This window comes from Dromaius novaehollandiae, chromosome 6 (assembly GCF_036370855.1).
Source record: "Dromaius novaehollandiae isolate bDroNov1 chromosome 6, bDroNov1.hap1, whole genome shotgun sequence".
Lineage (NCBI taxonomy): Eukaryota > Metazoa > Chordata > Aves > Casuariiformes > Dromaiidae > Dromaius > Dromaius novaehollandiae.
This window is the reverse complement of record NC_088103.1, coordinates 34,204,537-34,217,908: the sequence shown is the minus strand read 5'-3', so window position 1 is coordinate 34,217,908 and position 13,372 is coordinate 34,204,537. Positions and strand designations below refer to the sequence as shown.

General features: G+C 44.2%; 1 protein-coding gene and 1 non-coding gene across 3 annotated transcripts in view; one reads left to right on the top strand and one right to left on the bottom strand.

The window, feature by feature from the left end:
- PDCD11 (programmed cell death 11) overlaps positions 1-10,322 on the bottom strand; it is a 28,050-nt gene extending 17,728 nt beyond the window's left edge. For both annotated transcript variants that reach the window (XM_026110337.2, XM_026110336.2), the window contains exons 1-14: positions 10,135-10,322; positions 9,412-9,523; positions 8,580-8,714; positions 7,357-7,524; positions 6,291-6,452; positions 5,785-5,908; positions 5,231-5,412; positions 4,600-4,707; positions 3,887-4,093; positions 3,424-3,548; positions 2,757-2,817; positions 1,940-2,086; positions 1,558-1,809; positions 539-682 (exon numbers count right to left, since the gene is read on the bottom strand). In XM_026110337.2, coding sequence (XP_025966122.2) covers positions 539-682; positions 1,558-1,809; positions 1,940-2,086; positions 2,757-2,817; positions 3,424-3,548; positions 3,887-4,093; positions 4,600-4,707; positions 5,231-5,412; positions 5,785-5,908; positions 6,291-6,452; positions 7,357-7,524; positions 8,580-8,714; positions 9,412-9,513 — 1,917 coding nt within the window. In that variant the 5' untranslated portion in view covers positions 9,514-9,523; positions 10,135-10,322. The remainder of the gene's footprint in view (positions 1-538; positions 683-1,557; positions 1,810-1,939; positions 2,087-2,756; positions 2,818-3,423; positions 3,549-3,886; positions 4,094-4,599; positions 4,708-5,230; positions 5,413-5,784; positions 5,909-6,290; positions 6,453-7,356; positions 7,525-8,579; positions 8,715-9,411; positions 9,524-10,134) is intronic.
- A 160-nt stretch (positions 10,323-10,482) lies between these two features.
- Positions 10,483-11,761, top strand: ATP5MK (ATP synthase membrane subunit k). Its single transcript, XR_010389754.1, has 2 exons — positions 10,483-10,538; positions 10,980-11,761. It is a non-coding gene; the product is annotated as an ATP synthase membrane subunit k (transcript).
- Positions 11,762-13,372: the final 1,611 nt, after the last annotated feature.

Genomic DNA, 13,372 nt, shown 5'->3' with positions numbered 1-13,372 from the left:
ATTAATAATAAATCTCAGCTCCCAGAGAAATCAAGGGCCAGAAACATCGTCTTAGTTTTGACTTTCTATTTGAAAGATGGCAGGAACCATATAAAGAAAATTAGAACCGCCCCTTGCCTGCACCAGTAACATCTGCGGAGTGTTGGAAGTATTTTTCAATCCAAAGACAACAGTGAAGCATTTCAAACCAGTTCATTGAAGTCAGTTTTTTTCCCCCCCGAGAGAGAAAAAGCAGCTGCTTCTGGAGTGAGAACATCAGCAGCATCCAGGAGAGGACTTCAGGAGTAGGAGCACTAACTTTTGCACCTCCTGGAAGAGTGCCCCGGGAATTCTTTATCCTGTCCTCCAATATCAGATCAAATCCTTCTTGCCTTTGACCAGTAGGCAAACCACACAATAAGAGATACACATTTAATGCTATTTCTTGACCTCTAACAGCTTTTCTTGAAGCAAAGTTGTTTAAGTGATATCAAGTTGTTTCCCTGCAATAACGGGTTGGGAAGACAGCAAAAAAGGGAGCAGTCATTGAATTCAATACCTCTCCTATTCCATATTTCACTTGCTGGTTCTTCTTTGGAGTATGTTCCCTTTTACCCTCAGGGACAGGCTTGGTTGTTAACTTGAAGGACAGCAGCAGTCTTTCCTGCTGGGGTTCACATTTTAAGACCATTACTTTGACAACCTGTGGTAAAAAAAGATAAAACAAGATTTAACTGGGTTAATCTTCCTCCTCAGTGTACTACCACCTATATATGAGACAGGGAAATAAATACACAATAATTTTTTCTGCCATACCTAAGTTAAAACCAGTGGCCTGCTAGCCATAAGATCCACCAGAGACAAACATTCTCCTGATCTCACAGATGGAAAATATATTAAATGACTTTCATTCAGTCATGAAATGACTCTGACAGGTCTGTAGCAGAGCTGAGAATAAAATTCAGATCTCCACACCTGCAGTTATAAATCCTGACCAGAAAATTATTGCTCTCCTTAGCCAACCAACAAACAGCAGGATTAAAGACAAGAAAGAGCACCAGAAAAACAGCAAAAAAGGTTGAGCCTGCCCACAACACCATTTCCAGAGCACCTGGTTGGGGATGCACAAGACTTGAAACAAACAAGAAAACAAGAACAATACAGGGGCAGGAAACGTCTTTCTCTTGATTCTTTAAGAGCTTTAATTTCCTTAAAAGAAGCTGCAGCCCAGAACCCCAGACTGCTGCTAAGATCTCCACGGTCCCTATATCACACAGCATGGTGCCTGCTGCACTCCAGAAGAGAGTCTAGAAACAAATTTAAAAAAAAAACAAACAAAAAACCCCCACAAAAACACAGCTCTGAAGTACTCAAGAAGGAGCTGTCTCCCATACAACCTAATCTGTTTAAATGGACCACCGCTATTAAATGGACCACTGCTATTACCTAATGTGAAAGGACATGAACATCTCTTGGTGTAGTTGCTTCCTCCGGGGAAACCTCATGCCAGAGCCAACTACACTGCAGCATTCTCTTCAGCATTCATTCACAAGGCATAGGGTTAGGTGCGTGAATTACCTGGCCTTCATGAAAGACTTCCTCTGGACAAGATATGGGCTCTGAGCTCAGCTCATTCTTGGGTACCAGACCTTTGACATCATTGTAGAACTTCACAATGCAGCCGAACTCCCTTGCGCACACCACAAAGCCGTGTGTGATCAGACCTGGTTTTGCCTCTTCATAATTAGAAAGGACTGGAAGCTTTGACTGGACAAGAGTTTTCTTCAGAGTAAGGATTAGCTTCCTTTCTGCAGGTCTGCACTCTAGCACCTAGAAAAGCGGAGCAGGAAAAGATTCAAAAAGCATGTCTGCCATTGTCTGATCAATCCAGCTGCTCAAAGTACTCAAAGTGAAAGAGTCCAGTTTAAAGCAGCTGAAGAATCTGTCTGGCAGCTCTCACCCGACACCTGACTTCATCTCCCATGTTGTACTTCTTCTCAGCCTGCTTCAGGATCATGTCAGCAAGATGCATGGAGGGCACAAGCCCTTTAATCCCGTCAGTCACTTTCACCTGCATCCCAATGGGTTTCAGAGCTAATACTTTACCCTAGAGCCCAAAAGAGGGAGAAGGATCTGTAAATTCAGCATGGTTAGCAGAGTGTGCACAGATAGGAAACAGCTGACACATCACACTACCTATAGCTACCAAATCTAACCACCCTCCAAAAAAGTACACTCCACTCCACTCACCCAATCTGACCCATTAGCTTTTATGTTAAACAAGGCTGTTTTACTACCTCATTTTTGAGCATAGGCTACTTCTGCAAAAGTACTGACTCTGTCAGACTGCAAATGTTTCCAGAGACATATCCAACAGTCACACATGGGTCAGACACATAACTGAGTAACTGTTTCTGTCCATCAGTTGATTGTGATGGTCCACATGCGCACTTCTAGTTCACCAAGTACACAATGAGTTTTAGAAAGGCTAAGTGAAAGAAGCTAAGAATTCGGGGCCTTAAACACAGGACTGGATGTGGCTGAAACGTGACTGTCTTAGAGGCATCATGAAAAAAACCTGAACAATATTTTGGGAAAGAAAAGTATCAGATTCCATTAAGCAAGTCCTGCAAGGAGAGATTTTTTCTTCCCTTTTGTCTCACTAGTCTGGATCAGAAGTTGAAAACAAGCATTAGGCAAAAGAAATGCAAATTAGCTAGATCACTTTAACAAGTACAACTGTTCCACAGTACTATGTCAACCCTTCAGGATCTCACCTTCACCACATCCCCAGTGTGCACATCTTGATATTGCAGAAACTGAGCTTCGATAATTTGACTAGGAAAGAGACACAGCAAGAGATGACCAATCAGTCAACTTGAGGAAATCCAGGATAAGAGAAACAATCCCCTCTTTGTCTTGTCCTAAAATCTTCCAAAATCCCCGCCCCCCTTCCCCTGTGCTGCACAACTCTGGGGTTGTATTTTACTCCAGCTGACCCACCTCCCACCACTCTCTGGACATCAAGTTCAGACAGGTTCACCAGGCTCCATTCCAGGTGACAGCTACAAAGTGATGGCCACCAGCCAGGGCCCCACAAAAGGGGAAACCACAACCTGCACTGCTTAAAGCCACACAGACAGAAATATAAGGAGGGAGGAGGAAAATGGCCTGGGACTTGGAAGACCAAGATCCAACTCCCTGTTCAACCACAGGCTTCCAACATGATTTTGGCAAAAGATATTTAGCCTCCCTGTGACCCACCTCCCCATAGTTTTGGGAAGAAACATGAGATGCTCAGACACCCTGATTTGAGACAAGACAGATACAAGCCAGAAACTCCTAACAGCAGGTTCCAGTTCAACAAAGCAATGTAGTATCTTCCATGCTCAACCAAACCCTTCTAACCCTTCAACCAATTTTCTGGAAGTCTGTGAAACTTACTACTTTAGAGATAAAATACACATCTCATCCATCAGGCTGTAGTCAATTATCCGGCATTTGTGTTTGCATCCTGTCTTAAATGCTGCAGGTTTAAAGGACTTTCTGGTTTTTGAAAGGTGTTTCAGCTAGAAAAAATAAAGGATGATTTAGTGTTTGGAAAGAGGAAGCACCGACTTGAAGCTTAGGCTGAAGTGGCAGCATCTCACAAAACCCTTCCTTTAATATACTCCCTTTGTGCCGCAGGTTGCACCAGTTCTTTCAGTGTAACTCTCCTACATTCCAAACCTGGACAGTGGGGAACGTGATTTAGCAAACATCTTCCACTTTGTCCTAATTTTGTTGCATTTTTCTCACAAAGAACATAAAAAACAGAAAACAAAACTTCCTCCTAAAGTTATTCCTCAAGAAGCTAAGAGAGCTACGGAGGAGTTCTCTCATTGCTCATTCAGTCCCTGGTACTGACCCGTGCAAACGCAAGGCTGCCATCATCAAGCTCAAAGATGGCACCAAACTGCTTGAAGAAAGCCTTCACCGTCGACTCCTCCACCACTGCCCCCATGCGATCACCGGAAAGCTGGTTTGGGGATCCTCCAGCGTGGAGGAAGGCCTGCCGTAGAGTAAGCCGCACCACCTTGGAGGTGGGGTGAACGGAGAGGATGCAAGCTTTCACCTGGAATGGGGAGAAGACAAAAATGCTTGTTAAACACGAACTCATAAACAGAAGCAGAGAAAGCAGTCTCACTCATTATTTTAGATGTTATCTTTGGTACCTGAACTCTTTGCCCATGTACAAGCACTTTCCAGTATTGCCACTAAGACATCGTTTCAGTTCTAACAGCTTCACAGATCTGAGATTTTTGCTTTTATCCATTGTTCAAGTTGCACGGGCTAATCTGGTACCACTGTGGTGAGAGGAACATGACTGCTAAAGTCATTTCCCACCCTTTACAAGTCTCTTGGACCTCCCACCCAAGTCTTCCATTACCCCAAGAACAGCTTTGCTCTTTACAGCTCTAAAGCAGCCACGATCAGAATTCAAATACGAGAGGCCATCGTCAGTAAGATTTCACAGATGATTCCGTTGAAAAAAAATTCTTCACCAAAATGCTGCTGGTGAAGATAAGAGATGCTCTAAGTAACATTACCAACTCCAGCTGTGCTTCACCCTCTCCTTACCACTTGATTTGGAGAATAGTTCATGGATTTCTTTGGGTCCATGTGCATGAAATCCACAATGCCAGTGAAGGAAGACAAAAAACTCAGAGTGATCCCCAATGGGGCCACCTAGAAAGGGAAAGGAAATTACGCAAGATACCAAATAAAATTTGTGCTTAGTTTCTCAGTTTCAGAGAACAAGGGACACATTTCACAAAAAGTCACTCCTGGTACTAAACAACAAGGACCTCAAAAGAGACAGGCAAACTGCTAACAATTCCGCTTTTTACATCTTCTTACATTGCTTTGTAAAAATGGTCTTTCAGGTTTTTTTCTAACACTGTGTTTACTTTGAAGTCTACTGCTAAACTGTTGAATACTTTTCCTAGGCAATGGCCAGAGAAGTATAAACTGGATTCTGTTCTGTTTCAAGGTTCATCACCATCTCCAGGCCAAAACCTTTATACTCGCAACATCACAATCAGGGCAGAGATTGGACCTTAGGTGAATGTGATGGGAGTACCTAACTGAAAGTTGCATTTATTCTTCTAAAGTAATTGAGCACAAACACAAAATTTTCCAGGGCATAAATTTCCATCTCCATTTCACCTGCACCCCCACTTTCAGGGACACTCAAAAAAACAGTGCTAACCTTCTGCACTCGAGCTTTTACCACCAGCCCCGGCAGTAAGTTAGAAAGCGTCCAGTTCTGTCGTTCTGTTGCAAGGGATGCAGCTACTTCTGACCGATCAATGGACAAACGGACAATTCTTCCCTCATTCTTTACTTCCTCAATGAGACAGTTCAGATTCTGGCCTACCTTCAAATCAGGCCCTACAAAGGCAAGACACACAGCATAAAATCCCCATCAGGAACACTCAGGGGTTCCCTTCAGCCTGTAGCACTATCCCAAGCCTTTTCAGAGTTCCCTCTCCAAGTGTGAACTTCTTCCCATCAAACTGAAGTCTACTGCAAGCATGGATGGAAGGTCTTGGAAGGAGAACATGGTCTGTCAGAAAACAGGCTGAAACCTAGCAGCCTGTTTCACGCCAGTCACAGAGCCACTGCTTTCAGCAGCTCACAAGGACTCCACTTTGACTCAATCTCACTGAGGTGTACTAGTACCACAGATAGAAAACGCTCTAATCATTGCCATTTTCCACCTCCATTTCAACCCCAGTGGTTTTCTCTCTGATTACTTCTTACCTTTCTTGACTGATTTGATGTAACTTTGGGCTTTCTGACGAGGCAGGAATGCGTTAGTCCCACTGACTCCAATATCAATGAGGTAGCCATGGTCTTCCACACTAGATACTAAGCCAGAGAGCAGCTGTTGGGAGAAAAACACTGCAATTCAGTAATGTGAAGAAATGGCTGAGTCTGCAGAGAGAGCAAGAGTCTGCTGTTTCATGAGAACACAGTACTGAGTTTTTCAGAGCAGCAGAAATAACACTATGTTCGTTCCTAATACAGAGCTCATCTGGCAGTGGGGTCTCAACTCTCCCCTTGTCCAGCCATGTATGTACGGAGTCCACAAATCAGTAGGGGAAAAAAATTGGGATGCTCAGAAATAGCAGATGCTCTAATTGCACATGCCTGCAACCATAAAGCTGGAAACACAAAAACTAAACAAATAAGCACCTCTGCAAGGCAGGCTGTGCAAGGGGCACCTCCAAAGCCCAGGGAGGCTGCGGCAGACCCAGAATACATACCATGCCTGATGCTAGTGCTGAAGTGTTCAGACCCTTATTGACCTTTTTGGGGTTGATCGACAATTTGACACTCTGACGTCCATCAGCACTTTTCTCAACACTGATCACGATGCATCTGACCAATGTCCCTGGAGAATACATGTTCGACAGAGAGTTCAAGTCCTGCCCAACAAGATGATCGGGAGAGTAAGGAAACAACATTAAATAATTCAAGAGGATCAGAGTTTGTTACTGAAGCAGCTTTTGAAACCAAAGCCCCCTAAGAAAGCTCTGTTTCTCTGTCAACAGCACAACAAAAGGCAAGAAATACCGCAAACATCAGTATAGAGGCAAGGATGAAATTACATCATGTCAGCAAGTCTGGCAGGTTTTGCTCAAAAAGGAACACTGTGGGGACTGGCGTCAGGAGCTCGTCGCTGAGGATCAAAGCACAACTACAGAGCCAAGAGTGACTCTGATCTCAGCTCCCTCTTCAGCAGAGGGAAGCACCATCAACAAAAGATTAGTACCTTGCACAGATCACACATCCAACATCACCTTTTTTGGCAAAATTTATGGATTGCTGACACTGGAGAGATGGGCTAACATATTACTCCCTCCTCTTTTTTCCAGCAATCAACATTGTCATGAAATTATAAAGGCTGCTTGGAAAAGCATGGTCCAAACCAAGGTCAGTCTACAACAGCACTACCTAACAGCACGTTGCACAGAACATCGTACAATGAAATTTCAAGGACTGTACTACTCCCTAAGCCCCACTGAGAGACCTTTGCATCCTCACATCTTCTTCCACACACTTCCTTCACTTCCTTCCTTCATTGCACACAGCCAGGGATCAGTATTTAGCTACAGCAGCGAACAGAGAGCAGAAATTTCCCCATGTTCAACAGGCGGTCTATGAAGTTCATGGACCATTTAGCTAAGGTGAGCCACTGCAGGCAAACTGAAATCTGCTGTGAGACACCAGAAACCAGTTTCTTCAGCAAGACCTTTGGGTTCATTCCGAGATCTTATTAATACTCCCCAGCTCCCTGGCACAAATCACAGCCCAGATCCAAGGTCTCACCTCCACGAGTTCTCCTTCGGCCACCTGTTCACTCAGCATCTTGCTGTAGGCATCGCTGATTTGCGTCACTGGGACAAACCCAGAAAGTCCATTGGGCAAGCTGATGACTAATTCAAAGTCACTGACCTCTTTTATACAACCAAGAAGCAGCATCCCTTCACAGAGTGCCTGGGAAAGCAAAAAAGAGCAGCATTTGGTGGATATTTTGGCAAGTCAGTGATAACAGTGTGATAGATAAACTCTCCTCTTGAATCACTGCTCTATTTACAGGTTTAATGAGAAAGAACATGCAATATCTACCAAGCCCAAAAAAGAAAATGGCTGAAATAATACTTGTACCTGGTATTTTATAATGCATTCTGTACAGATCAGAACTATTCCTCCCCATTTTGCTAGGGGAAAACAGATAAAGTAACCTATCCAGCAGGTGAATGACAGGGCTGGGAACAGACTCATGTCTCCAAAGTTCCAGTCCCATGCTCCATTTTTGATGTCATACCAAAAGCAAAAAGGAGATCATCAGCATTTACCACTTTAACCCACACCATAATCAAAATGGATCCACCAATTACATAAGTACTTAACAATCAGAAGTGACAGGAGTCAACAGAAAAGGCCTTATTCCAGAACCTCTATAAATACTGAGAAGAAAGCCACAAAACAGCCTTGAAGACATCTTGGACATCTTGTTAGTACATGGGAAGAGATAGAAAAAGATCTCTATCTTGTCATGGGGACAGGAATGACTGGTGGGCTCACTATGCTCAAGAGAAACAGCTACAGGTGTAGAAACCATGCAACAGTCCTCAGTCCACAGCACCTGACTCAGAGAATTCATGGAGCACTTCTGAAATAAGATTTTCTTTTCAAACCAGACACAGAGTTCTCACACCAGCACATATGCCAGGTCCTTCCACGCCAGAATCCCACCTGGGATTGACCAGAAGTTTTTGTTCCTTTGAAAGATTTAAGAATCACCAGAAACTCCAACTGATGCATTACAACACATCCATCACATATATCTCACTCTGGGCTCTAGCACACACTTACCTAGATCCTGAAAACACAAAGACTAGTACCTCTTCCAAGCTATCATTAATTAACTACCAAGGTTGCTATTACAAAAAAATATCTACTCTTTTTTTTAAGCCTCATGTAGATTCTGGCTCACCATCTTCTCACAAATGACAGATGCACACAAAAGCAAATGTTTATCCACAAACCTCAACTGTGAGTGGTTCAAAATTCGTAACATTGTCTTTAGAAGTGGCTGTTTTGTCCGGCTTGAACTTCTTCTTCTGCTTTCCTTGATCTCCTCGACTCCTTTTTCTTTTCTGTGTTTGTTCTTCATGATGGACCTAAAGCAGATTAAAATCAGTCAGGAAAATAATAAAAATAAGTGAAGAGATGACCACTGTGCTAAGGAAGAACTCTACTACTAGGAATAAAATTAGAAGAAAAGAATAGGATTGTAGAGAAAAGGGAATGCCCTTGCTAATCACTGTGTGTCTACATGCAAGTCTTTCAAGATATCTCCTTCTGGGCCGAGGCTGATCATTTGTAAAACTGTAAAACTTGGAGCGGGGAAAAAAAAACACGATTCCTGTTCAAAAGTATTTGGCAAAAGTGATTTGCAACATCTACTACTAAATAGAAAGACTAAGAAACTTGGTCTATGTCCACTGGCTCTAGTATCACTAGATATATTATCTATATATCTGTATATATAGCATAACTATACTGTATTGGTCCAATCCTGCTACATAGAAGCAAGTAACTCAGGATCTGATGCTTGTGGAATGTTAAAATGTTGAAGCCTCATCAGCAATTTTGACTGAACTTTTTGTCATCACATTCATCATGTATCAGATATCCAAAACCTTTAAAAGGTCACAAGACAGGTGGATGTCAGCAGACATCTCTTTCCCGAAGTCTCGATAATGCAACCTATATCAGACAAATCCAGAGAACTCAGAGATAGGAAGGCTTTCAGGCCATATCCTGACAGTGAAAGAGCTCTGAGAAGAGTTAATTAAGAACATGTAACCAACATACATCAAACAAGTTGTCTTGCTCTATCTTTGGCTTGGCCTTTTTTCCCTCCGTGGGTTTTTTCTGGGTGCCACCTCGAGGAAAGTTTTCTTCCATGGATGCCATGTTTGCACTTCTATGAGGCAAACAACAAAACAGATTAAATATACAGTTATTACGACTGTTCCTCATGAACACTGAAAAAAGTCCAACGAGTGAACTAACCAAAAACTAAAGAAGAATTCAGATCGCTACTTCAGATGCTACTTTACACACTTACTTTTATTATTTTCCTACATTTTCCTTACATGGAAAATTAGCATTAATGTGCTAGTTTGAGAGCTTTTAAAGTGGTTTATTAGTCATTTAAAACAGGATTTTAAATAGGAGAGCACATAATAAAATTAAAGTTCATCAAAACATGCTTAATCAAAGACCCATTCAAAAGTAAGACATTTTCCCCGGCTGGTAACCGAACCGGCTGCATCGGACTATCCAGACCGAGGTTTCAGGAGTGAGGCCGGGTCCCACCTTGTTGCACCTCTCTTCTCAGAGCGGGGAGGGACAGAAGCTGCTCCCTGCTCCCAAGAAAGCCTCGAATTTGGATTAAACACCCTTAAAAAAATTAAATTATCAGCAAGAAGAGATTCCCCGCGCTCTCTGACTACAGCGCGATAACCCGGGGCCGCCCGGGCCCTCCCGCAGCGACCCGCTGCCGCGCAACCCGCTGCCCCGGGTGCTCCTCACCTCCCGGGGCTCCCGCCGCTCCGAGGCCGCTTGCTTGCTTCCCTCCCTCCCTCGCTCGCTGCTGCCGGGCCGGGAGCGGAGCTGGGGCCGACCGCGCCGCCCTCCCTCGGCTGCACGTGCGGCCGCTGCGCCGCCCGGAAGCAGCGCGCGCGGGGCAAAGGGCAAGAGGAAGTAGCGGGCGTGCCCGGCGGCCAACCAGAGGGGAAGGGGGCGAGGAGGACCGCCCCCTGGGCGGCGCAGCCAATCCGCGCCTCCCGCGGCAGGGGCGTACGGCGCGCAGGGCCCAGTGGATGCCGGCGGGCGGGGCGCTGGCGGCCGCCATTTTGTGGGAGGGCGCTGGCAAAGGGCAGAGCGCAGCAGCGGCAGTTGGAGAGCGGCTGAGGCCTTGGTACCTGGGGGTGTCGGTAGGGCGGAGGCTGCCCTGTCCCGAGGGAGCGCTGGGGCTGCGGCCTCCTGTGCTGGGGGCCGGGGGCCGGGCCCGGCCCTCAGTGCTGGGCTGGGCTGGGCTGGGCTGGGGCGGCGGGCGGGTGTTGGCGGCGCGGTCAAGGGCACGGCCTGAGGCGATGCCCCTGCCTTCCCGCGTCGCTTGCTGCCGATATCTAGGCGGTTATTTGCCTGATGCGGGGGGCTGGCGCGATGGCGCGATGGGGCTACGCGATGGGGTCAGGCTGCCCTAGCGGCTGCCTCGGTGGGGGAGGAACCTGCTGAGCAGTCTGGCAGCCCTCTTCCCTGAGCGTGCTGACCTCTGCCCGGTTCTGGTCCGGGGGGTAGCCCTGCAGCACCCGTGCCGCTTCTGTGCCGGGTTACCAAATAACCAATATTTATCCTAAATATATACCTTGGAGGTAGTCAAAACTGCTCTGGCACAGTCCTGGGAATCCTGCTGTAGGTGACCCTGCTGCGAGCAGGTTGGACTCGACAATTTCCAGAGGTGCCTTCCAGCCTCAGCTGTTGTGTGGTTCTAAGTGTACATTAGTGCCGTGCCAGTCTGCATGCTTTCATGTTAACTAACTTCTTACAATATATCCAAAACTTTGGTCTAGACACAGATAGAACTTAAAAGTGCATTACTGTGTACTTGGTGTTTTTGTTGTACCTGTGAAAGCATGTCACAGTGCTGTATAATGCTGCAAGGCTGGGTAGCCAGCTTAGTCAACTCACTGATCTAGCTGAAAACTAACTAGGAGAAAAAATATATATGTATTTTTAGCCAGGTCTGTGAGTTCATACAGTGGGCACATAAGATGCCGTGGATGTGGAATCACAAAATATAGCAGTGGTCTAGTCCCAAGCCTGCCAACCAGTTTTTGATATGGGATTGAGAAAATGTCATAGCTGAACTAGTGAAGTTTTATCTTGACTAGGTATTGCAAATTCTTGAACAACTGGTAGAAGGTTGCCTCTTTTGAATGGTTGTAGGCAGGACTGGTAGTTTTCTTTTGTAAGTATTTTAAAGAATTTTCCCTTGCATCTTCATCATACTGATTTTTTTTTTCATGTTTAAACTCAGTCAAATGAATTCTGAAAATCATGAATGTTCTTCCTGTCCAGAACCCCTAATTTCCTTATCTCCATTCATGTCACTTGTGTGGCATCATATTTTAAGATAAAGTGCTCTGAATATGCCTATCCCTCATGTATATTCAGTGTCTATTGAATGTCCCGAGGCAGACTTAATATTTAACAATGGAAGCATTAAGTTCAGTGTAGAGTTTAATATGATTATGTATTCATCCTGTCCCAACTTACTGTAAAACTCATTAACTTTATTGCTTGTTAGGACAAGTGACCATGGCAGGCCATGACTCAGGATCTCAACACCAATTCACTGGATTTCAGAAATACTTCAATTCCTATACCATCACAGGCAGGAGGAATGTATGTATTATGTAAATTAACGTTTGTGATGTAGCATAATGGTGTTTTTTGGGTTTTAGACTGAAACTAAACTTTTATATTTTTCAGTATGTAATAGCGACGTATACAAGCATTGCAATGCTCATCTTGTACTTCAAGCTTAGGCCTAAAAAGAAAACTCCTGCCGTGGCAGAGAAGTAAATGGTAAGTGGCTGGTGTTCTTCCAGGACCAAAATGATTCGATGCTAGTCCAAGAAGAAAGAGTGATGAAGGATAAGTTGCTAACAAAATATGATTAGAGATAGAAGCGTAGGCACATGAACTTCATAGTTCAGTTGAGGTTTAAAATGGTAAGTACAAAGTCCATTTGCTTTGGGGTATTTTGAAAGAAATAGGTTGCTAATGGGGGATGTAGTAACAATCCTGGTAACCCATAATTTCTCTTCTGGAATGGTGGAGAGGGCTGGAGACCTTATAGAGGGGAGGAAGAGCAAGCAAGAAAGGGGGAATTAAAGGGTGTTGCAGCTAGGTGTGTCAAGTTTTGCCTAAAATTGTTTGGTACCTCTAGCCTGATGTTTTGCTGTAAAATGTGGCTAACCTGTCACTTCATAGGGTATAGAAGTAATAAAGTAACATTTCAAGACCCATTTATTAGTAGTATTAGAGAATTCCAAGAAGAAATTAATGCATCCTCTTCAAACCTTGCTTTAAACAGTCTTTGTATGGTGCTCCTTTACTCTATCTACTCTGCACACCTGATTATGGAAGGGTCCTATAGAAGAGTGCTTAGACTAATATAGTGAATCCCTGCAAGGGTGAACTAAGCCTGTATGGGTGGCTATCTTTTTTTATTTTGTAGCATAAGCATTTGACATGTGAATTAGAGCATGTTAAAAAGAAGGTCCATGTGGCCAAATCTGATAAAGCTTAGTAGACTTTTATATTCTGGTATAGCAACAAACAAGTACTGGAGTCTGCTTTCAAATACAAAATTCCCACTGAAATGGCATTTGAAGAAAAAAAAACCTGTGGGCTGTCCTTATCTGCAGTAATTGGAGAACAATAAGCTTAGCATGTTAAAAGAATATCTGTCACTTTTTGTCTTGGGTATGGTCAAGTTTGCTTGCTCTTAACTAAAATTGTTTGGGCTAAAGGGAGAGGGATGCTTGGTTACTAGTATCACTGTGCAAGACTTGCTATGGTTGATCTCTCTTCTGTTGGCAGGTTGCTGGCATGACTGAACTTCCCATCTGTGTCACTGTAACAGAAGTTGATGTTGTGTTATGGCTGGAGTAATAAAACATATACAATGACTTGTTTTATCTAAAATATGAAATGGTTCAACAGAGCAGAATTGTGACACTTAAGTATTTTTGATAGA